Here is a 25,642-nt window from a genome sequence, read left to right on the forward strand (position 1 = left end):
GAAACTGAATCTGGGACCTTTAGCATGCAAGGTATAGAGTGCCATGGGAATACAGCGGCGCTTGCTAAGAAAACCCTATGCAATTCGTAGGGTCTTCCTAAGCCGACAAACAACTTGAAGGCACATGCACTCATATGCACCCTTCTTATAGTTCACCTAAACAGTGATGTTGTTGCCTCCGCCAGATTTGGTAAGCAGAGGTCTCTTCATATAAACCAGAGATGGGAAGCATGCATGCCCTCCAACTGCTCCAGTTTTTTGCAAGAACAGTCCTGATCAATCTCTCACCCCACTTTTGCAGCTGCTTTTCAAATGCCACAGTTTCCCATCAATTGGGATAGAAATGAGTAGGAATAGTTTAATCCCGCACAACCCTTTCAGGAACCACTTCCATTCTGGGACTGTACATTTAAGTCTCGCCACTTGCAAAAAGCAGTTAGATGCCATTCTGTGCTCCAGCCAGGAGACTTCAAATCAACATCTGTGTTTGCTTCCCAATTTTGAAAATATCAGATGAATACGGTGGACCCTTGGTATCTGCTGGAGAGCAAAATCCATCGATGCTCAAGTCCCATTACATATCAATGGCACAATAATAGGACATCCCTTCAATATGGTCCACAGAGGCTTCCCAGATCAATGCACATGTTTCTTGAAGCCCTGCTTTTCAACAAAGAGAATGGGCACATTGGTGCTGGGATAAGAACTATGGACCTCTCTAGCTGACCTTATCCCCCCCATTTCCTACCCATGTAATGAAAGGGAGAAGCTGGTATTCTAAGGGCACATGGCACACTTCTGAAGCCATGGATGTGGCCCACCACAATGCCATCGGGACCGCAAGGTGCCAAAAGGGTTGGCAATCTGGACTGTCACCCTAATCTGCTCTGGTCGACATGATATTGCGCATTGGCACACCACCCATCACCAGTTGGCACTACACTGACAGTCAGACCTTGGCCATAGGTTTAACAGATCTAGTCCTGAGTCTCCACTTTTCATGCTCACCAGACCTTGAGCCATTTGATTATTTCCTGTTTCCACCAATAATAATAATAATAATAATAATAATAATAATAATAATAATAATAATCAGGTTCCAGACCTCTTCTTATGGCCCTGTGGCCTTCAAGAACAAATCTGATGTTCAACTAGAGTGGAAACCAGAACTGATGACAGGATGCCAGCATAGGACTTTATCACAAACGTCGTGTGAAAAACAACCCACTTTTGTGGGCTGTTTCCACATTAAATCCAATTTCTGCACAGGATCTGTTCCTTGTGATAAAGTCCATAGTTGCGAAGTCAAAGGCTTTCATGGCCGGCATCCATAGTTTTTTGTGGGTTTTTCGGGCGATGTGGCCATATTCTAGAAGAGTTTATTCCTGCTGTTTTGCCAGCATCTGTGGCTGGCATCTTCAGAGAATGCCAGCCACTCTCATGGAAGAGAGTGAGGCATACACAGATTAACATGGTAATTATTCCTTCCTATCCAGGGTCACACAATATATACAGTGCACCCTTGCTTTACGCGGGGGATCCGTTCCGGACTCCCCTGTGTAAAGCAAATTCCGCCTATACTCGAGCCCCATTTAAATGAATAGGGCTCATGCACCTGGCGGCACAGTGGTGCGGTGGCATGCACATGCCATGGGCACGTGCCCCATTAGTCCCTATAGGATGTGCCACCCCTTCTCGCCGCGCAGCTTTCAACATATGCTGAAAGCTGCGTAAAGCGCGCCAGCATATGATGCGAGCGCACTGTATATACCCCACTCTCTTCCATGCCAGCATTCTCTTAAGATGCCAGCCACAGATGCTGGCAAAACATCAGGAATAAACTATCCTAGAACATGGCCACATAGCTCAAAAAACCCATAAAAATCTGAAGTCCATAGTTGCTTATAGCTTTCCCTTCTGTTGTTCCACCAAAGAAGGCCTGCCTCGTTGCCTAGGACAGAAGGAGTTATGGTCCTTTCCTGATCTCCAACATCTTCTGCATCCTTTCAACCTCAAAATGAGAGCCCCCATTGCGTTTCAGCTCTAGTTATCCGGCAAATGGCGGGGGCTCTCAGGACAGCCTGGATAGGTCCCAAGGAAAGTTAATTCCTAACACAGTTGCGTGAATAATACACCCAGACACGTGACGCAGGGTCAAAAAAAGGACCACGGCTCTTCATCCACCATGGCCCTTGGTGCCAAAAGATGCTCCCGGCATTCGCCTCTCTCCCTTTTTGACAACCTGTTCGGCTAAACCATGGTAACACTTTAACCCAGAGATGGACTGTGGGCTTTATATATTCTGCTCTTTAGGATATGTTTCACCTTCAGCTGTTTTGTTGGAGGATAGGACTTAGTGGTGGAAGTCCTATCTGGAGGTGGAACCAAGCCTTGCTCTTAGCCCTTGCTCTTTTTAAGGAACCAAGAGAAAAGAGGCCATCATGGAGCAGGCGTCCTTCACTGGCATGCACAACATCGTCTAAGCAAGAAGATAGAAAGATGACCAAGCTACTATGTAAGGCAATACATCTAGATCCAAAGGTTATCCTTTAGAGATCCTTGGGCACCTTGTGGTACCAAAACTCACGTTTGTGGACAACTCATCTTAGTGCCTTTTCCAGTCCTTGTTTTCAGACTTGTTGCAACCAACTGGTAGATCCTGGCCCAAAGGTGGTCAGTGATTCTTCATTCCTCCATTTCCTCACTGGTTTTTAAGAAGCATCGCGCAGCAGGGATCTCCCCCCGATCGGCGCCATGAGCTTCGCAGAGGTTTTAGAACACGTCGGCAGCATGGGACGCTTCCAGATCATCTACGTGACGCTGCTGTCCCTCCCCGTTTTCATGATGGCGTGCCACATGGTGCTGCAGAACTTCACAGCGGCCGTTCCAGATCACCACTGCTTGGTCCGCCACGAGGACGGCAGCTTTGGGAATCGAAGCCTGGGAGAGGAGGAACTCCTCAAGGTCTCCATCCCTCTGGACGAAAGGCAGCGTCCTGAACAATGCCGTCGCTACGTCAACCACCAGTGGTGGCTCTTGAATGCCACCATGCTCAATGGGACTTATGGTAACACTACTGTGAACAAGACTCACTTGGAAACAGAGCCGTGCCATGATGGGTGGGTTTATGACCGGAGCACCTTTCCCAACACTTTTGTCATGGAGGTGAGGCTAACTTTCCGCCATCTGGTTTTCTCACTTCTTCTGTCTTATCGTTGTTTTACGCAACATTCAGTATGCGTTTGTGGGTGCGTGCGCTTTAAGGTACCCACAAAAACGTCTACTTGGCTCTCCACATTTGCAGCTTTTGTGGCTTTGATTATTTTCAGATTTGATTAATATGTTCTCTCTAGGAATTTCTAAGCCCTCCGGCACATCTCTGCCAGAAGCTGACCATAGAGTTATGAATGAAAGTCATTGAGATTATTTGAGAAAACATCTTTTTAGGCATTTGTAGATCCTCCAGTGTGATCCTATGGCCAACTTTTGAGAGGTGAACTCATTGTATATCCATATTCCCATGCATTTCCCCCTAAGTAATATATTTTAGTACTTTGCCTAATAGATGCATGGTTTGCAGTTTCCCATAACGTATGGTTTTGGAGATGTTATCTTCACAAACATGCATTAACCTCTCTTGTGACTGTATGCATTTTTTGAATGGAGGTACAAATGCTCAAGAATAATGGTTCATAGATTCATTCGCAAAGAGCAACACATTTCTTAACACATTTCTCCTCTGGCTCTCATGGTGAGTTTATCACTGATCTCAGGACATGAGGCATCTTGAACCCAGGGCTGCTTAGGTATTTTATGCTATGCTCAGGTCACACCACTGCGCACCAGGTCAGCACTTGCGTATAGTGCACCCTTTCTATTTAATTTATTAAAGGTTGTTTTACTAACTGATAATTTAATTTTATTTAACCTTTTATGTAGAGTTCTTATACAGAGTGTTATACAAGTTTTGTTGCATTGTCTACTGTATTGTACTTATTTGTCCCAAATGGTTGGAGGTCACCATATTCGGGGAGCTTGTTCCGACATCTTGTTTCATTCATTCATTCATTCATTCATTCATTCAATGGCTAACAACTTCTAGCTATCCAAAGCCCATGGAGGTCTTTATAGTTGGGCAACACAGGGAACGTCAGGTCCTCTGGTATCTTCTGAACCATGTGTTTTCTCTTCTTTCCTCCTCCTCCCAAACTTCACACCGTCGCAGTGGGACCTGGTTTGTTCTTCGAAAACCCTGAAACAAATGGCCCAGTCTCTTTACATGGCCGGCGTCTTGATCGGAGGCATCGTGTTTGGTGGCCTCTCGGACAGGTGAGTAGAGCTTAACCTCAGCCAAAGCATTTTGGAAACCCCACAGCATATCGAGCGCATCGAAGAGTATCTTTGGAACATGTGCAAAGTGTTTGTTTTTAAAAGACAAACTGGTGTCGCTTCACCCATTAACAGTTAATGTACACTTGAGTCAATTGGTTTGGGCACAAGGTGCTCCAAGGACTTGTTTTGGACTTGACTTGGCAATAAATGATGCCCTGATTTGACTCGACTCGACTCATGACTGGTAATTTTTTAAAGCAACTGACTTGATATTCCTGGATTTGGACACAATTCGGCAATAACTTGAGTGCCTCATTTATTGCAGAGTTGGGTCTAAATCCAGGAATATCAACTGGAGACTTGAAGGTAGAGACTTTAGACTTGATTTGAGACTCGGAGTAAAAGAATGTAAGGGTTTAAGTGTGTTTCCCATGTAATGTTTGAGAAAGGACATCTACAACCACCAGTCTTATAATCCTACTGCTCTCCGCCATGCGTTTCTTTTCCAACATCTCACTCCTTTTCCGTTTCTTCAGGTTTGGACGCCGGTTGATCCTCATCTGGTCCTACCTGCAGCTGGCCACCTCTGGGACTGCGACGGCCTTCTCCCCCAACTTCACGGTCTACTGCGTCCTCCGCTTTCTGACGGGGATGGCCTACTCAGGCGTGGTCCTCAATTGCGTCTCTCTCTGTGAGTGCTTGGCATCGTCTCCCATAAAGTAATAATCCCGTAATGCCTTGAATTAATAATCCAACCATTGACTTTCCAACAGGTGTGGAATGGACACCTACCAGGACCCGGCCCATCCTGGGAGCCTTGACCGGCTATGCCTACACCACCGGACAGATTGTCCTGGCAGGTCTGGCGTACCTCATTCCGGAGTGGCGTCACTTGCAACTGGCTGTCTCCTTGCCTTATTTCTTCTTCTTCTTCTACTCTTGGTAAAGCCCTTACATAGTTAGCCAAGTATTTGTTTGTAGAATATTGTGGTGGTGCACAGCTTACTTTTTAAGACGCAATCTCCAGAATATTCCAGCTGGCGTGACCATGGGCCACGCTGACTCGGGGAGCTTGGGGGATGTAGTCAAAAAGGTAATTATAGTGTTTTGTGAGGTTTTGGGGGCTCTGTGGCCATGTTCTAGAAGAGTTTATTCCTGACATTTCACCAGCATTTGTGGCTTTGGCATCTTCAGAGAATGCTGGCATGGAAGAGAGTTGGGTGTGTGTGTGTGTGTGTGTGTGTGTGTGTGTGTGTGTGTGTAGTCCAAGGCTTTCATGGCCAGTGTCCATAATATTTTGTGGGGGTTTTCGGGTTCGAGAAGAGTTTATTCCTGATGTTCCGCTGGTATCTGTGACTGTGGCTGGCATCTTCAGAGAATGCTGGCATGGAAGAGAGTGGAGTATATATATGCTCCTCCCTACTCAAGGTCACACAGTATATCTCTATCTGTATCTCTATCTATCTATCTATCTATCTATCTATCTATCTATCTATCTATCATCTATACACACACATACATACATACCTCACTCTCTTCCATGCCAGCATTCTCTGAAGATGCCAAAGCCACAGATACCAGCGAAACGTCAGGAATAAACTCTTCTAGAACATGGCCAGATAGTCCGAAAAACCCACAAAAAACTATGGATGCTGGCCATGAAAGCCTTCGACTTCCCAAAAAGGTAATTCTTCATAGCTCTGGTCCAGAGACTGATGCTAAAAAGGTATTGCTTACAGGGAACACTCTTTTCTGAACCTACAAGTATAGGGTGGGGTGCCCTATTTAATAGTCTTCCTACTTTGATGGCACCACTTCTGGGACCAAATTAAAACAGCTAAGATGGAGTCCCACAAGTCCCACAATTGTACATTTTCTATGTCCACGTTTGAAATGTAGTTTTTGGATTGTACATTCCAATCATTTATTTATTCATATGGAATCTTTATCCCCAATCCTTTAGCCATAGAATCATAGAGTCATAGAATCGTAGACTTGGAAGAGACCCCAAGGGCCATCCAGTCCAACCCCATTCTGCCATGCAGGAAATCCAAATCAAAGCATCCCCATTGACAGATGGCCATCCAGCCAAAAAGGAAAGTATTGTTATTGTGTGCCTTCAGATTGTTTCTGACTTAGAGAGACTCTAAGGTGAGCCTATCTTTTTCCATCCGCAGGTGGTTTGCCGAGTCCGCCCGATGGCTTGTGACGGCCGGAAAGCTGGACTGGGCCGTGAAGGAGCTCAAGAGGGTGGCCAAAGTGAATGGGAAGCCCGACGCTGCTGACAAGCTGACTGCCGAGGTAGAGCCGAAATATGAGTTTGATTTAGACCCCAGTTAAGGGAGCAGAGGCATTCTGCGGCCTTTCCATCTTTAATGACAAGTTTGGTCCTAGAGGCAAGGATAGCATGGAAAGTTTCTGCTCCAGAAAGAATGAGGAGCGGCTCCACATATTGCATTTTATTTACAGTTTAAGGCTGAAGCGCCCTCTGAGATATCATACTATGGCAATATTAAGCAAAGCTGTGCATGAAATTACGGAGGGCTGACTATAGGTATGTGTATATATGTATGTATGTGTGTGTGTGTGCATGTATGTATGTATATGTGTATATATACACATATATACAGTTATGTATATGTGTATATGTATGCATATGTATATACGCATATATACACATACATGCACATATGTATATGTATGTGTATATATGTATATATACATATACTATACATACTATACAGAGTTGCACACATGCACATACAGGTATATATTTAGCCTCCACTTTGCCCTGTTTAGTATCCTGTTTTTTTAAAAATGAAAGAAAAGTGTTTTCCTTTCCTTTCCAAACCTCTCCTGCTTTTCATCCTTTCCTAGTTCTTGCGGTCCAAGATGAAGGAAGAAATGGCATCGATGAAATCCAGCTACTCCATTGTGGACTTGGTGCGGACACCCACCATGCGCCGTATTTCATGCTGCCTATGCTTTGTGTGGTGAGTTTGGACTCTCAGAAAGGTTGCCCTAGTCCATGCGTTGAAGACTACAATGGCCATAATCTTCTAGGCCATGGTTTATATTGGAGAATTTATTGTATTGTATTTTATTTGTGTATTGGATTTTAATCATTGCATTATTGCGCTGGATCTTATTGTGATTGCAAGCCACCTTGATCCTACAGGAAGAGGTGGGATATAAATAATAATAATAATAATAATAATAATAATAATAATAATAATAATAATTATTATTATTATTATTATATACGCTCCTGTCTCCTAGAAGCCTCCAGGAGTGGCAATTCACATTGTCAATAGGTTGCAAGTTTTCTAGTTGCGGACAGAGAACTGGCCCATTCGTGCTTGACTTAGTTTCCAATGGAGTCCATTGCTTTCCAAAGTACAGTAGTCTATTCCACTGTTGAAGAGCAGATGCCTTCAGACCTTCAAGCCAATTCTTTCTAATCATTACCCAACATCTCCTTTCTTTTCATTGGACCCCAAATGATCCGAGGTCTGAGCAGGGGTTCCCAAACTTTGGTCCTCAAGGTGTTTTGGACTCCAGCTCTCATCATTCCCAACTGATGGCCAAGGGATTCCTGGGAGAAGACATCCAAAACACCTGGAGGACCAAAGTTTGGGAACCACAAGCAAAGTTTGGGAACCAGCTTGGGAATGATGAGAGCTGAAGTCCTAAACAGCTGGAGGACCAAGGGAAACCCGTTGCCTTTGTTGTCCTTGTGACATATTACGACGGTGTCTTTCATGCCCAGGTTCTCCACCAGCTTCGCCTATTACGGTCTGGTCATGGATCTGCAGAACTTCGGGACCAACATCTATTTGATCCAGGTGATTTTTGGAGCTGTTGACTTCCCGGCCAAGTTCATCTCAGTGCTCACCATCAGTTACATTGGGCGCCGGTCCACCCAAGCTGCCGCTCTTATTTTGGCCGGACTGACCATCCTGGCGAATATCTTCATCCCTCAAGGTAAGATGGGTCCCAGTTCTTCTGGTATGAGGCATGAATGGGGCCAGGCGGCCTCTAATGGGTCAAGACATAAGGGATTATGGGTGGAATAAACCCAAAGATGGGTGGATTGGGGTGGAGAACGGAAAGACTTCTTGCTCAACCCAACTGTTGACCATCTTCGGGACTATTGGCATCTCACTATGGAGCAAAATGGATTCTGGATTTGGAAAGAAGAGTCAGTCTCAAAAAGCTCAGACTCTTGTTCCAAACACCTGACGGTTAAATCAAGGATTCCCAAACTTTGCTCCTCCAGGTGTTTTGGACTTCAACTCCCAGAAGTCCCAGCCAGCTTGGTCAATAGACAGGAATTCTGGGAGCTGAAGTCCAAAACATCTGGAGAACCAAAGTTTTGGGAATCACTGGCTTAAACCGTTCCGCTCTGGTGTCCCTAGATCTGACCTCTCAGGTATCAGCCACTTTTATTATTTTATAAAATCATTTTGTTTTATTTGGAGGGTGTTGTTATTGTTGTTGTTGTCGTGTCATTTCCAACTTACGGAAACCCTAAGTTGATGCTATCACAGGGTTTTCGCGGCAAGTTTAGTTCAGCGGGAGGTTGCCATTGCCTTCCTCTGAGAGAGAGTATGACTTGTCCAAAGTCACCCAGTGACTTTAAGGCTAGAAACAGAAAAAGAGACACAGAAGAATTAATTTGTGAAGAAGGATTTCCCTGAAATGCATCAACAGGACAAATAAAATCCTTTTCAAACTACATGTCTTGTTTGCAATTCCCAAAGTGGTCCAGGTGCCATTCGGCAATGAGAGAGGTCTCCAAGGACTCCAGGAGTTTGCCATGGCATGCCAACTGTGTCTTGGCCAACCTCCTTGGCACCTTTGGGTGGATGAACTGGGTCCTTCTTGGGACCTTCAGTCTCATGGAGAAGTGCATTGGGACAATTGACACTAGAAGGTGGTTGGTACAATTGGCATTGTGGTATCTCTCGGTGTGGTCCGCACCTGTCGCATCCACCTAGAAACACTCCTGAGACCAACTGCCAGTCAATGCAAGTGATATCACCTTTGCTAGACCAAAGTTTTGAGGCACCTCTATGGTCCAGATGAAGGTGATGATGATTCCCAAACAAGTCTACAGGGTGCTTCTGACTTTCACAGATGTTTAAGAGCATAGCGGTCCTCTTCACATTGATCTGGAGAATGTGCCCCTCTCAATGTGCATGCTTCCTCTTTTTCCAGAGATGCCAACCTTGCGGACGGCCTTCGCTGTCTTTGGGAAGGGTTGCTTGTCCGCCTCATTCAACTGTGTCTATTTATACACTGGAGAACTTTATCCAACGGTGCTCAGGTAAGTCTGGAGAAGACTCCAAAATGGATGTATATAGGAGTTTCAAACAAGATCTTGGGCTCAGAGCACAGAGTGAAATAGGGATGCATTTCTAATAGCATTGCAAATGTAACATTTGGAACAGTTCTCAGACCATGCTAGCTGGGAGTTTTCTGAGAGTTGTAGTTTGCAAAAGTAACTTTTCCAGGCACTTGGTCCAACTCCCTGCTTTCCTCTTCTCTTTGGTGCTTCCTCCGCATCCTTCTCGCTCCTCTACCTCTGTGCCTATAGTCACCTCACTACCATCTGTTTTATTCCTTTTCCCCAAATTGCCAAGATCTTGCAAAATTAAAGCTAGAAATAGTTTTTTAATGGGGTTTTGGGGCTATGTTCTAGAAGTTTATTCCTGACGTTTCTCCAACATTTGTGGCTGGCATCGTCAGAGAATGCTGGCATGGAAGAGAGTGGGGTATATATACTTCCATGCCAGCATTCTCTGAAGATGCCATAGCCCCCCAAACCCACAAAAAACTATGGATGCCAGCCATGAAAGCCTTTGACTTCATAAAGCTAGAAACTCTAGTTTCCACTCCAGAACGCTATTTCTCTTCCCTGAAATGAATGGTCAAGGGTTCTCTCTTGGCATTTGCTAAAAGATCCCTTGAAGGATGAAGGATCAATAATGAGTTTGCTTTGTTCTCGGGCTCTTTAGGCAGACTGGCATGGGCATGAGCAACACTATGGCCCGCTTGGGGGGGCATGGTAGCCCCAGTGGTGAAGTTGTCTGGTGAATACCTCCCTCTCCTGCCCCATTTGATCTATGGGGCTGCTCCCATCGTATCCGGAGTCGCCGCTGCCTTCCTACCAGAGACGCGCAACGTCCCCCTGCCAGAAACAATTGAACAAGTGGAGAACAGGTGAGCATCAAGGAGATATCAAGTTCCTAGCCATGGAGACCAGGGTTTGATTCCCGGCTCAGCCATGGAAACCAACTGGTTGATCTTGGGCAAGTCACACACTCTCAGTCTCAGAGGATGGCAATGGCAAACCTCCTCTGAACAAATCTCGCTAAGAAAACCTCATGATAGGTTTTCATGTGGGGGCCGCATGATGGTCGGAAATGACTTGGAGCCACACAACAACGAAGATGGAAGTACAGCAAATGTCCACAAACACACATATTAAAAGATTCTTCTGCAGTGACCAGTTAATAACCATAAGTTGGAAACTGCCATACGTTTCCAACCGTACGTTGGAAATGACCATAAGTTTCCAATGGTACATTGGAAATGACTTAACAACACACAACAACAACCACAACAATTCTATATCAGCTACTTGCAGAATTAACGCAGCCATGCATTCGGCATCACTTTAACTGCCATGGCTGAATGCTGTGGCCCAAATCTTATATACGTCCTATGCTGTGCTTTGAGATTTTACATATGAAAACAAAACAAAGCATATGTTCAATGGATGTTTTGTCTTGTTCAGGTCACAGAAGAGGAACAACGAGACGCAGGAGCAAAACCACCACCAAATGCAGTCTCTGATCCACCCCACGAAGCCCGAAACAAAACAAGCTGCAGTTTAAAAAGAGAAAAGGCAAGCCCCTGGACCGTCTTTTTGAAGGCTCTCGGCTCGTTCTTCCTCTTTTTATTATTCCCCTTTGGGAAAATGACAAAAGGCTGTGCCTTGGGAGACGTTTCGGAGAGATGGATGAATTCACCAAAGTTGATTGGGGGAAACAGTCCAGACTTTGGGGAGGCCAGGGTGGGATTACATGACGGTACTTGGGATCCTTTACACATCTTAATTCATACTCTGCCAATGACTCCAATGAGAGCGAACGTCAGGTGCTACCCATCGAAAAACATGGTGCGACTATGGATTTCTGGATATTTGCGGACTTTTTGAGGATTTTTGATTTTGCATGGGGAGGAAGAAGAAAAAGCAAGTGGTGGAAGAACACAAGCTGGTTATGGGTTGGAGGACAATGTCATTTGTGGTCGCTCTCCTTTGTGAATGAGGCAAGCTCCTTGGCTATCCAGTGCTTTCTCTGGAAGGGATCCATTGCTGGCTACAGTCAATAATAATACTGTAATTGCCCTTGCATTTTAGCAATTAAAGACGATCGCCATCAGATGGGCTACAAGTGTGCTTTTACATACATGATGAAAGTAGAGTTCCTTAGAAAACTGACCTTTCCAACAGTGCCAAGCTAGACATTTCTCTCCTAACAAGTGGGATGTGGGACTTCCTTTTCAAAGCCAAAAAACAGGGAAGGCTCCAAGGAAAAGGTATCATGCTCTGGACTCTTCCACCCCACATGGCTGCATGCTCAGAAGCTCATGTGGAAGTGTTCGCACACTCTTTCTGTTAAAAAATATATGCTGGGTTCTCATGTTTTTCAGAAAACATATCGGGGGTAGTCGTGTTGCAAAGTCTGATAACATCCAAAACCTGTCAAAGGGTGACGCATTTATTGACACCTCTGCAAATTCAGTTGCTCACATGTACAAACACTTCAATAAATATGCGGTTGACGATGCAAAATGTTTTCAAAGCACATTCAAAGCATGCAAAGTTATATCCCGGGTCCATTCACATCAGTTATTCCCACAGCTGAGAGTGCAAATCTTTTAGGAAAACTAGGTGGGCAAAAAATGACATTGATTATCCCGATTAAGTCATAAGCCCCCCTCAAAAATGTCATCAGGTGCATTCAAAATGCATGTGAGCAACAAAGATTCAACCCAGATGGCTCTTGGGTTATTTTCACCATCTGAATAACAGTCTACGGCCTCATTCCCACTTACAGATAAATCGGTGCGCGATCCGAATTGATGGATCGATTCGACATCGGAGCATGGTTCCCACTACATTTGCCCCCGTCTCATTTTCTGGCATCAAAGTAACCCATTTGTGGTCCACGAATGGATCGATTCAAATTGATTTAGCTCCAGCCGGACGAAGGGCAAATTTGAATCGGTTCCGATCCATTTGCAGTTCGCACTTACGTTGAATCGATTTGGTGAAAAAGACGCGGGGGAGAAAATCAGTGTCAAAAAGACACAGGTTAAATGGGTCTGGCAAATGGCCCCCCCCCTTGCCAAATTGCTTCCGCGAATCGATTTAAGTGGGAACCAGGGTCGTTTGAAACGGTTCAAACCGAACTGCAATCTGGTTTAAAAGGTAGTGAGAATGAGGCCATAGCAGTTTCATTTGCCGGTACGAAAGGGAGCTTATATGGGTTGGCAAGGGAACTCCCTCTTGCTATTTGCCTCAGGCAGCAGAATACCTTGGACTGACCCCAAGGAAAGGAAATTAATTCAGGGCAATTCAATTAATTCAAATTAATTAATTCAAAAGCAATTGGTCCCGGCAGAGCCAAGGGGGCTCTCTGGTTGCTGTCCAAGGATGATGGATTCGGATGTGGGCCTTTCCAGTCCTCCTCCCAGCTTCCCAATCCACTTTCTGCCTCCCCAGGTTGGATTTACCCTTCCATGCTTCAAAAGAGCCCCCCGTCCAATGCAAGCAAACAGCAATGAATTGTGCCCAACCAAGTCCGGAGGCGATGCATGCGACATTCACGCTTTTGCGCTCAGCCCTGTTGCTCTTGGCTGGCAGTTCAGAGACTGCGGGGAGGGAATGCAACACTCAAAGGAGGCCTTCTTTTTTTCTTCCTTCTCCAAAGCAACTTGCACAGATCAGCTAACAACCTTCCTTCCTCTCCCTGCTTTTGTTTTGCTTTCTAGTCCTGTTGCTGTGGAACAACAGGATGGGTTGCAAGAGCAAGGCTGCCAATGGATCCGCGGAGGGCCTGGTGGCTTGCTGTAGCTGTTTGTGTGTTCTTTTTGCCTTCCTTTCCGACTTATGGCGATGCTAAGGCGAACCCATCACTGGGTTTTCCTGGCAAGTTCCTTCATTGGGGATTTGCCATTGCCTTCCTATGAGGCTGAGAGTATGTGACGTGCCCTTTGCATGCTGGTTGCTTGCTGACCAACTTTTCGACCCCCAAAATGGATTGCTCAGGGCAATACCTCTGTTAAGGGTACCTATTACACAGATGATTGTAACATCTTTCTACTCCTTAATGCCACATTTTGATACGTCATTTCATTATGCTCCATCATCAAAAAGAGTAATGAATTACAGGTAACTTGGTTACATAATAGCTTGCAATAGGCTTGAGAAGGTTCAGATTCATACTGGGAAAGGTCTACTCTATATCCTAAACACAGGAACATTAAACCGTCCCATATTCCTTTGCAGCCAAAGAGTTGGTTTAAGGCACTGGGTTCCCTTTTCCGCATTCAAGAAGTGAGTGCAGAACTTGGGATGTGTTCATTGTGGGTCGCAGCAAATACCATTTTCAGACTTTGCCATGAGTGCTCTAGCATTCCCATCAAGGACAGTTCCAGTTAATCCTCTGCCGTTTCATATTTCCCAGCTGCTTTTAAAATGTCCCAGTTTCCCACTTTCCCTCCTTTGTTATCAGCTTACTCCAAGTGCTGCAAACTGAGATCAAAATGCAAAAGGAATTAGTATCTGGACCAGCAAGGATACTGGGTGCCATGGGTATATCAGTCACCGCAACCAGAGAATATCCATCCATGTCAAAGTGCCCACAAAGAATTAGTTATGCATCCATGCCATCCTGCCTCCTGCATTGTGCCCGCTAAACTCCTGCTTTGTAACCAAACTTGGAAGTGAAATGGCTGATGCTTCATTTTCCACACACTGTCCTAGCCACTGACCCATAGAGGATGAATCCGGCCCATTGCACATGAACGGCTGGGTGCGTTTGAGATGGCGCCAAAGGGTTGTGCGCCACCCGACGCAAAGCCGTTTGACTGCTCCTTGGCACCGTTCCCCAATAAATTCCAGTCAACATGCCTTTCTGTTAGGCAGAAAGTTGCCATCTTACCAGATTGGGCAACTGCACTTTGCCCATGGGATTCAAGAAGGGAAATGATCAACTAGTTTTCTTTTTGGAGAGACCAGATCCAAGCTTCAAAAGTTGGATGTAAGAGCAAGAAGAAAGAAACGTCATGCTGGCTAGCAGGATCGATTTCTCCTTTTTGTGCCCCACAAATGTAGGCACATTTCCTTATAGTCAAGTATAGACACTATTTCCTCAGATGCATCTATGGACTTTATCATGGAAGGTAACCAAAGGCTAATCCAGAGTCATCCAAGGTATTTCACGTAACTTCACAAGAGATTTTCAAATGACATCACATGCAAACGAATTCGCAGTCAGTTCACATTTGCGTGAGTATGAAATGCATCTCCAATTCAGACATGGGATCCTGTTCTCCCTGCGCATGCGCAAACACACTAATTCGAAACCATGCATATGTATATTACAGGAAAACTGAGACCAGGTAAACCCCTCTATGGACTTGTTTATTCAGGCCACTGTTCAGATGTTGCTGACTATGGACAAGAAGCAGAGTGTCTTTGGAAATGATATATTTTCCCTTGGGGGACATAAAAAATGATACCAGCTCCCACATTGGGTTGGATCATGAGTGCGCCTATCTCAGCTCCGTCTCCTTCTTTGGCACTGGTGACATGATGCAATGCAAGGTCCAATGGTCCAACTGGCTCGCCCCTTTCCCCACATCCTCCGAGCATCTTTTTTGGCACATTTAACCCATCGCCACCCCCCAGAAGGAATGGCTCTTTAGGTAACAATTTAACTTGTATGAAGTTTTATATAAGTTAGTGGGGCAAATCAGAGGGACTTTAAACCACGCTGAGCAACCAAGAAGTTCCTTAACATGCCAAGGGCAACCGAAGTGGAGAACACCAACACTGTTTGATGGAGAAAGAAAACTTGGGACGTTCATAGATTTCAACCTGCAAAATCCAGGAACCATTGAATATTCAAGTTGATTATATAAGTGTGAATCCCTATTTTCTTCTCTTCCTTTGGGGCCGAAGGTCCAGCCACCGGCTTCCTCACCATGACGTTTGCAGATATTCTGGAGAGCTTGGGGGGCATGGGGCGCTTCCAGAGGTTATCGGTCGCCTTCCTGGCCCTCCCTTTGGCCATGTTAGCCAGCCACAACCTTCTCCAGAACTTCACAGCCGGGGTTCCCGGGCACCACTGCCAGATCCGCATCACGGCCAACTACACCCGCTATGTCAACAATGTCACCAAAGAGATGGGAGCGGAAAGCCTCCTGCGCATCTCCATCCCCATGGACAAGAACCAGAAGGCAGAGAGGTGTCGCCGGTTTGTTACCACCCAGTGGCGGCTCCTCGACCCAAACGCAACTCGGGCCAATGACACCAAGGTGGACACTGAGCCATGCGCCGACGGATGGACCTATGATAGGAGCATGTTCAGGAGCACCATAGTCAGTGAGGTGAGCATTAATGGATTACGTTTGGTCTGCTTTCGAGAGAGTGGGGTCAATATAGCTTAGCAGACAAAGCCAAGAACGTGATGTCAAAGGCTTTCATGTGCAGCATCCATAGTTTCTTGTGGGTTTTTTGGACTATGTGGCCATGTTCTAGAAGAGTTTATTCCTGATGGTTTGCCAGCATCTGCGGCTTTGGCTTTGGCATCTTCAGAGAATGCTGGCATGGAAGGGAGTTGGATATATATGGCGAACATATATATATATATATACACACACCTAAGAACCCCCCAAAAACTAAAGCCAATGTTTGCCAGTCAGTCCCTACCTTGCACAAAAATGTTTGGGAGTCTAAATATCCATCTCGGTTACAACAGCATCCAAAGTGTGCATTCTAACGTCAATAATAATAATAATGATAATAATGATATCATCATCATCAGAATTCAAATGCATTTGTTGGGAGACACTTGAGGTAATTGATAGGTTGATCTCAAACCTTACGATGTATGGTTGCCAAATTTCAACCCCAGTTCTCAAGGCAAAGAGGAGGAAACTCAAGGCAAGAGCACCATCTTTGAATGTGTTGCTACTAAATGTATCCAACTTAATGGCAGCACCAGGGCCTGCCTTTTCTGACTTTGCAAGGACACATCCCTCGCTTTGAGGTTTCGGCTCCAAAATCCCAGGGTCTTGTACTTTCCTGAGCTGACAATCCTATTACTGTAGGCTTTCTTTTGGTCTCATAGGTAGCACATCAAGTTGGGTGATGCATGTGATCAAGCATGCCCAATGATTCCCAAACTTTGGTCTTCCACGTGTTTTGGACTCCAGCTCCCAGAAGCCCCAGCCAGTTTGGTTAACAGTCAGGGATCCTGGGAGCTGAAGTCCAAAACATCTAGAGAACTAGAGTATGGGAATTACTGGTCTAGCCTATGGGTTTCCAAACATTGGTGCTCTAGGTGCGTTGGACTTCAACTCCAAGACGTTCCAGCCAATGTGGCAAATGGTCATGAATTCTGGCAGTCCAAAAGATTGGTCTAGCCTAAGAGTTAGACAAGCAATTTGAACGATAAGACACAGGTCAAGGTTTTCTCGAATTCGCTAGGCTTCATGTGGTCCATGTACATCTCACATAGCTTCTGATCTACCCATATTTTGGCAGTGGGACTTAGTGTGCGACTCCTGGACCCTGAGGCAGATGGCTCAGTCCATCTACATGGCTGGAGTGCTGATCGGATCCCTGCTCATTGGTGGCCTCTCAGACAGGTGAGATGTGAGGACCGAGGGCATTGTCATTGGTATGAAAAGGCACATGGATGGAGTCTTCTCCAATGATCGGTAAAGGGTTGAGTTGTCTCCTTCATTGGGAGTGTGGAATGGAGAGCATATCCATATCCACAAATTCTTTATCCACAGATTCAACCACCCATGGCTTGAAAATGCTATACACAATATAATGTCGCCAGGGATGGAGGGATTTGCAACAGACTTCCTTGGCCAGGGAAATGCGCATCTGTACATATACAGTCAGCTCTCTTGTATCTACTGATTCTTTATCCATGGTTCTAAGCATCCAAGGCTTGAAAATATTCAATACATTTGAATATATTGAATACAGTGGGCCCTGGGTATCTGCTGGGGTTTGGTTCCAAGACGCGCCTTGGGTACCAAAACATGTGGATGCGCGTGTCTCATTAAGTATAATGGCGTGGCAAAATGGCATCCCTTATATAAAATGGCAAAATCAGGGTTTGCCTTGTATATTTTTAAAGTATTTCCAAGCCATGGATGCTTGAATCCGTGGATAGAAGAATCTGTGGATAAAGAGGACTGACTGTCTATATTTGAATAGATTTTGGTATCCATGATAGGTCCTGGAACCAAGGCCCAGCAGATACCAAGGGCCCACTGTAAGACTAACAACAACAACACATTGGTAAATCCCATTGGTCCAATGGGTCTCCCAACAATAGGATTGAGACTTAAATAAAATCATATGGTCAGGATAATTCAGAACTCCTGAGAATTCAGTGCAAGAAGGGAACCTCAGGGCAAAAAAAGATGATGATCATCTTCACGTTGCACATGAAAACATGCACATTCTGTCTGTATTTTTAGATTTGGACGGAAGGCCCTCATCATTTGGTGCTACCTGCAGATGGGGGTCGCGGGTGCCTGCACGGCCTTTGCGCCGAATTTCACCGCTTACTGCGTCCTCCGCTTCCTATGTGGCATGGCCATGTCGGGGATCTCGCTCAATTCTGTCTCGCTCTGTGAGTATGCATTATCCCTGTAGTGCGGATGCTACCCTGGTTTAATTCCCCAATCAGTGCCAGATCTTCAGAATAGAAGGTAGCGGCGACATTCCTGAGAAATGACCATCCAGCTTCTCATTACAAGTCTACAATATACAGAGGTACAATGCCCTGCTTTGAAATAAAATTACCCTCAATAGGTTTTTTGTGGGCCTCTCAGACTATGTGGCCATATTCTACTCGACTATAAGTCAACCTCATATATAAGTCAATGGCACGTTTTGGGTCCAAAATGATGGATTTTGCTATGACCCATGGATATGTCGAGGGTAAAACTTAGGGGCATATAGCGAAGGATCTAAAGGACGAAGCAAAGCAAAACAATGTCAACTTACAAAATCCCAGCAGACATAACTCTTGGTACTTACTCTTCAGAATGGATGAGAGAATAGAGAAGGCCAGTGCTTCACATTTTATACTCTTGCTTTTCACCCGGTTCTTTCTTTTAAATAAGAGTTCACATACATTGACTACTAAGGTTTCTTGGATCAGTTTTTTGACCTAAATCCCACTGTGAGCAAAAACTTATATACCTTTCTGGACTCCGGTGGAGAGTTGTTGAGAGATAGTGGGAACATCTCCGTTGTTTCCCTGTTATATACCTCTTCCGATATGTAAACGAACACCTCTTGTTTTCCTCTTGTCTAAGGCATGGAGTGGATCCCAACCAAATACCGCGCCATCATCGGCACCATCAATGGCTACTGTTACACCACCGGGCAGTTCATCCTGGCAGGAGTGGCGTATGCCATCCCAGATTGGCGGTGGTTGCAACTTGCTGTCTCCCTGCCTTTCTTTGTCTTCTTCCTCTACTCCTGGTAGGTCAGCAAGTCAGACAAAGGTCTCTTGCATGTCGTTGGGGAATGGAAGGGTTTGCAACAGATTTCCTTAGTCAGTGGAATTTGCATCTGGACGTATCCGTAGTTTTTTGTGGGTTTTTCAGACTATGTGGCCATGTTCTAGAAGAGTTTGTTCCTGATGTTTCGCCAGCATCTGTGGCTGGCAGCTTAAGAGAATGCTGGCATGGAAGAGAGTGGGGTGTATATATATATATATATATATATATATATATATATATACTTCTCCCTTCCCAGGGTCACACAGTATGTACTATACACACACACACACACACACACACCACTTGTTTCCATGGATCCAAGCATCAACGGCTTGAATGAATGTGTGTGTGTGTGTGTGTGTGTGTATCCACGCATTCTTTATCCACAGATTCAAGCACCTACGGTTTGAAAATATTCAAATAGATATATATAAATTCTAAAAAGCAAACCTTGATTTTGCCGTATTTTATATAAGGGACGCCATTTTATTATGCCATTGTATATAATGGGGCTTGAGCTTGTATCTACAGCAGCACCTGGAGCCAAACCCCAACAGATACCAAGGATATTTCTAGGGTGCTGGGCTCCAAATGTTCACCAATGTGCAGAAAAAAATGCAATTTGACACCGCTTTACCTGCCATGGCTCAGTGCTATGAAATTCTGAGACTTGTCATTCGGTGAGATATTGCACCTTCTCTGTTGGAGAGCTCCAGGGCCACAACAAACTACAAACCCTCAAATCCCATAGCATTGAGCCGTAGCAGTTAAAGCAGTGCCAATCTGGATTATTTCTGCAGTGCAGATGCATCCCTAGGGTACTCTCTTTGGACCCAAGAGCCCAGTTGTAATGCTTCCCTTTCCTTGTGTTTGGTCTGCAGGCTTTTTGTAGAGTCAGCCCGTTGGTTGGCATCTTCGGGGAAAGAAAAGCGGGCCGTGAAAGCCCTGAAGAAAGCAGCCTGGATCAATGGGAGAAAGAAAGAAGGAGAGAAACTCAGTGTGGAGGTATAGAGCAGCAAGTGGGAATTATTATTATTATTATTATTATTATTATTATTATTATTATTATTTTCTTCTATCCCGCCTTTCTCCCATCATAGGGTCTCAAGGCGGCAAACCACATGTATAAAACAATGCAAATAATAATAATAATAATAATAATAATAATATGAATCGAGGGCACGTTTTGGGGCCAAAATGATGGATTTTGATACAACTCATGGATAAGTCAAGGGTAAAATTTAGGGGCATATAGGAAAGGATCTAAAGCAGTGGTTCTCAACCTTCCTAATGCCGCGACCCTTTAATACAGTTCCTCATGTTGTGGTGACCCCCCAACCATACAATTATTTTCATTGCTATATGCAAATATGTGTTTTCAGATGGTCTTAGGCGACCCCCATGAAAGGGTCATTCGACCCCCAAAGGGGTCCCGACCCACAGGTTGGGAACCACTGATCTAAAGGACGAAGCAAAGCAAAACGATGTCAAAGAACATACAAAAGTCCAACAGACATAACTCTTTGTGCTTACTCTTAAGACTGGATGGATGACAGAGTAGAGAGAGTCAATGCTTCCCATATTATACTCTTGCTTTTCACCAGAAGATGGTTCCTTCTTTTAAATAAGAGTTAAAATACAGTATTTACATTGAACCGTTGATATGTCGACTCTGGGTTTTTCGGGTCAGTTTTTGGACCTACATTTCTAGGCTTACACATGAGTATATACAGTAGCTTGGCTACTAGCGGACCGGAACAAAACAGGCCTCCTTCTCTTTACTACATGCATTGGAAACAACACCTTTTGGGTTTTTATTTCAAATTTTAAAAAGGCCTGATATAGTCAAAACATTTGGCTACCAAGCTCAGATTGCTTGCTTATAGATTCGCACTTTGCACAAGGACTTTGGGTCAGTTGGGTTGCAAAGGAGTTGAGCTCCACAAGGGCATTTTTCACCCCTCATTTGGCAGTGTATAAGTCCATAAGTCTTGATCTTCTCCTCTATTCATCTCAGTTTTGTTCCTTTCTTTCTCAGGTGTTGAAATCCAGTATGCAGAAGGAGCTCTCCTCCAACAAGTCTAGCCACAGCATGGCGGACCTTGTGCGCACCCCCGGCGTCCGCAAAATCTCCTGCGGCGTGTCCTTTGTCTGGCAAGTCGCTCCCTTTCTTCCCTCTTTCTATGGTTCTTTTTTGCTTCTGGGTCTGATTTTTGTTTTAAATCTCATAAAGGGATTGGAGAACTGAAGCCCTTGATGCACTGAAACAGTGGCGTTGCCTTTCGATTGCTTGCAACGCTATTTTGAAAAAGGAACACATTTTTGTAATCCGCCGCAAAGCCTGCAAGCCCAATAATTCCCATTACAATGCGTGCGAGACACATGCATACTTATGTTACACATCACTTTCTGGTTACATCTTTAAAAATCCTTCGTATTGGGTATTGAGGGAAGGAACTTGTGGTCTCAGATGTTGTTGTTGCATTCCTTCCAGTCATTTTAAGGTGACCCTAAGATGAAGCTATTCTTGGCAAGTTTGTTCAGAGGGGGATTGCCATCCTCTGAGGCTGAGAGAGTGTGACATGTCCAACCAGTGGGTTTCCATATTAAAAATTAAGGTGGCTACCAGGCTTCTTTTGGTCCCTGTGAGCATTACATATGGGAAGGGCAGAGACACTCATAGGAAAGGCGACTGGAGTAGGGAGGTCAAAGTGGGGAAGAATGAAGGATGAAGGGAAGGATGAAGGGAAGGGAAGGGAAGGGAAGTAGGTGTCCAAGGGAAGGATGATGTGGGCCAAAGAATAAGAGAGATTGGGAGAAAGCCTCCTAGGGTTACTAGAGGCTTGTGATTTTGGCAGAAGGAAAAGGAGGGCAATGGAAGAAAGGAGAATGAATTTAGACGTTGCATTTTGCAAAGTGCTTTTGCAAAGACCAACCTAACACCTAATATAATACATATTTATGTTATGTGTTATAGGTAGGTGTGTGTTTATGTGTTATAGGTAAGCATGTGTTATAACACATAACATAGTCAGCCTAGCAAGGAGAGTTGTGGCTTGGGGACAGGAACCGTCTATCCATCATTTTGATTGGTCATCTCTCATTCCAGGTTTGCCACTAGCTTTGCCTACTATGGCTTGGCCATGGATCTGCAAAACTTTGGCTTCAACCTCTACCTGACCCAGCTGGTCTTTGGAGCTGTGGACTTCCCAGCAAAGTTCATCTCGGTGATGACCATCACGTTTGTGGGCCGACGGTTCTCCCAGGCCTTGTCCCTCATCCTGGCCGGGTTGTGCATCTTGGCCAACATCTTTGTGCCACAAGGTGAGAGACTCCATTGGGAGCAAAGCGGGCATCGGGGAGAACCTGGACTTGAATTCCACCTCTGGGGAAGACTGTCAAAAGTGACATTGGAGATTATCAGATCGGGGACAGTAGCGAATCTCATCTTTATCCTTATCACGTGAAAGATGTTCACACATTTGCACTGATCCGGTCATTGGCTTACACATTGTAAACCACTTTGGGAGTGCTTAAGTGCACTGATATAGGCTTGCCATTCAACAAAAGGACAATACTCAGATTAACATGGAAATCACTCCTCCCTACCCAGGGTCACACAGTATATATATATATATATATATATATATATATATATACACACACCCCACTCTCTTCCATGCCAGCATTCTCTGAAAATGCCAGCTACAGATGCAGGCAAAACGTCTGAAATAAACTCTTCTAGAACATGGCCACGTCGCCCGAAAACCCCACAAAAAACTATAATCTCCACTGATTTCAGCCATAATCCCAGGGGAGGTTCAGAGGAGGCTTGCCATTGTCTCCCTCTGAGGCTGAGAGAGTGTGACTTGACCAAGATCACAAGGGTTTCACAGCTGAAAGTCTCCAGAGCACAGTCTAATACCCAAACTACTAGACCATGCCAGCTCTCCAGGAGGGCTTACTGGTGCCCTCTTGAATTTTTTTGCATGTAAACAAATGTTTTAGGTACTTGTTCGGCCCCAAAGTCTGCATTGGACTCTCTTTTCCCTTCTGTTCCTTAGATCTAAACAACCTGCGGATGGCATTTGCAGTCATTGGGAAAGGCTCCTTGGCCGCCTCCTTCAACTGCGCCTACATTTTCTCCGGGGAGCTTTTCCCGACTGTGATCAGGTGAGTCGAAGGTTGGATGAGCATTTTTCAGGAGGCAAAACGTCAGGAATAAACTCTTCTACACCATGGCCACAGAGCCTGCAAAAACCCACAAAAAACAAAGGAGACGTTTCACCTGTGCTCCTTTTCCCCATGGCAGGCAATCGGGGATGGGCCTTGGGGGCACCATGGCCCGGGTGGGCAGCATGATAGCCCCTCTGGTGAAGATGACCGGGGAGTTTTTCTCACCCTTGCCACTGATCATCTATGGGACGGCACCCATCATCTCCGGCACCGTCGCCTGTTTCCTTCCGGAGACCCGGAACGTTCCTCTGCCGGAGACTATTGAAGAAGTGGAAAGACGGTGAGTACCAAAGCCGTTGTATAGTACTGGGAAGTTAAGTTACTGCCTTGTTGGGAAAACCATGTTCTTTATGTGCCCAGAGGTCCCTTTCCCTTTCCATTTCTTAACTGATGGATTTGTAAGATTTTTAGATAGTAGGTCTATGATCTATGGTTCTTGGGAGGGCATGTCCAGCTGATCCAGTGCTTCCATTAAATAGTGACTATTATGATTGTTGTTGTTGTTGTTGTTCATGGCAGACGGAGAATGCTGGATTAGCATGATCTGGCAATACGGCATTGTCAAGTATTTTATTGTCTCTTCTTTTTCTATATATCCCATAAGTTGTTGACTTCAACATACCGGGACGCCGGGTGCGCATTTGTGGGTTTCCCTCCATAATGATTATTCCTCTGGAATGATTCTTTTAAAGGTCGAGGCCCAGCCAAGAGGATGAGCAGCAGATGAAGGTGCTCCTTGACTTCACCAAACCAGATCCCAACAAAGATGGCAGCTGAAGAGACGAAAATGCAGAGGGGTTTTCTGGACCCCAACTTGATCCGATCTGCGTACTAAAAGTTATTTAACTTCAGTCCCCACTTCAAAGCCATTAAAAGTATTGGGGGGCACTTGTGGATCGCCCCAAAAAAGACGATGACCAACAACGCAACTTTGCAAAAAACTTGCATCGTCTAATTTATATAAGAAGCAGTTTGGGTACGAAAACCTGTTTCATTTTGTGTTGCATTTCTCACAGTCCCACCAGCGTTCTCATACCATCCACAAACCATTTCTAGGAACACATGCAGAGATATTGCCAATATATTGGGCAAAGGGCAAAGCGAAGGAAGGATCGAAAATGTTTCCCATTGAATTTTTGGATCACGTTCATGCATTTTGGTTCTGTTGGTCAAGTACTCCGTTGGAATCTGGGTTTTCTTTCCCAACACATTGCTATTTAAAATTTCAGAACAAACATTGGAGGCTTGTCAGTTTCTGCTGTTGTTCATGGCTCCTTCATTTATAATGTATACTGAATTTTGCAAACATATACGTGCCAGACTTACATTTATTTCATGGTTGCATGGCCTTTGCTGTTTACAACTCACTGTATGCTTTTAGTCTACTTATCTTTGGCCAAAAGAGGTTACGATTTTTGGAATACGATGCCTTAATAAATATATTCGCCTTTAAGATGATACAAGAGTCTGGGTTGTTGTTGTTCCAACAGATAAATAGATTCGTGTGGGTGTGTTGTTTGTCTCCAAAATAATTTCTGACTTAAACCCTATCCTGGGGTTTTCTTGGCGAGTTTCTTTACAAGGGGTTTGCCCTTGCCATCCTCTGAGGCTGAGAGAGTGTGACTTGCCCAAGCTCACCCAATGGGTTTACGTGGCCGAGCCGGGATCCGAACCCTGGCTTTCCAGAGCCAAACACTCAAACCACAGTGCAAATTATCATTATAAATCTATTCATCCTTAAGGTCCCACTGGACCCTTTGCCATGTTGCTTGAACATTAATCGCACTGCTAAACAAACACAAGATTAAACATAGACAAGATTCTATGATACTGTCATGTTTAAGGCATTTTCCTATGTTCCTTTTAAAAACATATCACAGTATCGTAGAACCATAAAGTTGGAAGAAGTCTCATAAGCCACCAAGTCCAAGGCTCCTGCTCAATGGAGGAACCCGCTGTGATTCCCAAACAATGGCCTTCCAGGTGTTTTGGACTTCAGCTCCCAGAATCCCAGAGCATTGGCCAAGGTGGCTGAGGCTTCTGGGAGCTGGAGTCCAAAACCCCTGGAGGGGTTTGGATATCATTGAGGTTGACGCTGGTCTCCAAATTTTGGTCCTCCAGATGATTTGGACTTCAGCTCCCAGAATGCCAGACCATTGGCCAAGGTGGCTGTGACTTCAAAACACCTGGAGAACCTGAGTTTGGATATCATTGAGGTTAACACTGGTCTCCAAAC

The 25,642-nt window shown here is 45.0% G+C and overlaps 1 protein-coding gene and 1 pseudogene across 2 annotated transcripts; both read left to right on the forward strand.

The window, feature by feature from the left end:
• The first annotated feature begins 1,903 nt into the window (after positions 1–1,903).
• LOC121916331 lies at positions 1,904–12,072 on the forward strand (annotated as a pseudogene).
• A 3,543-nt stretch (positions 12,073–15,615) lies between these two features.
• Positions 15,616–24,535, forward strand: LOC121915693 (solute carrier family 22 member 6-B-like). 2 transcript variants are annotated; one of them, XM_042440126.1, is made up of 10 exons: positions 15,616–16,020; positions 17,180–17,283; positions 18,136–18,290; positions 18,982–19,150; positions 20,052–20,175; positions 21,209–21,324; positions 22,280–22,494; positions 23,235–23,343; positions 23,483–23,686; positions 24,099–24,535. In XM_042440126.1, exons 1-10 carry the CDS (start codon positions 15,616–15,618, stop codon positions 24,181–24,183), a joined length of 1,686 nt encoding a protein of 561 aa, XP_042296060.1. In that variant the 3' UTR covers positions 24,184–24,535. The 2 variants fall into 2 exon arrangements, with proteins under 2 accessions (XP_042296060.1, XP_042296061.1); XM_042440127.1 differs by lacking the exon at positions 24,099–24,535 and having other exon boundaries at positions 15,616–15,765; positions 15,865–16,020; positions 23,483–23,690.
• Positions 24,536–25,642: the final 1,107 nt, after the last annotated feature.

The sequence above is a fragment of the Sceloporus undulatus genome, chromosome 9 (genome assembly GCF_019175285.1).
Source record: "Sceloporus undulatus isolate JIND9_A2432 ecotype Alabama chromosome 9, SceUnd_v1.1, whole genome shotgun sequence".
Taxonomy (NCBI): Eukaryota; Metazoa; Chordata; class Lepidosauria; order Squamata; family Phrynosomatidae; genus Sceloporus; species Sceloporus undulatus.

Bases quoted from the DNA above. Each gene is read 5' to 3' on its own strand.
- LOC121915693 (XM_042440126.1), top strand. From the start codon at position 15,616: ATGACGTTTGCAGATATTCTGGAGAGCTTGGGGGGCATGGGGCGCTTC. The intron at 21,325-22,279 runs GCAAGTCGCTCC...CTCTCATTCCAG, and splicing joins TGCGGCGTGTCCTTTGTCTG to GTTTGCCACTAGCTTTGCCT. The intron at 23,344-23,482 runs GTGAGTCGAAGG...TCCCCATGGCAG, and splicing joins CTTTTCCCGACTGTGATCAG to GCAATCGGGGATGGGCCTTG.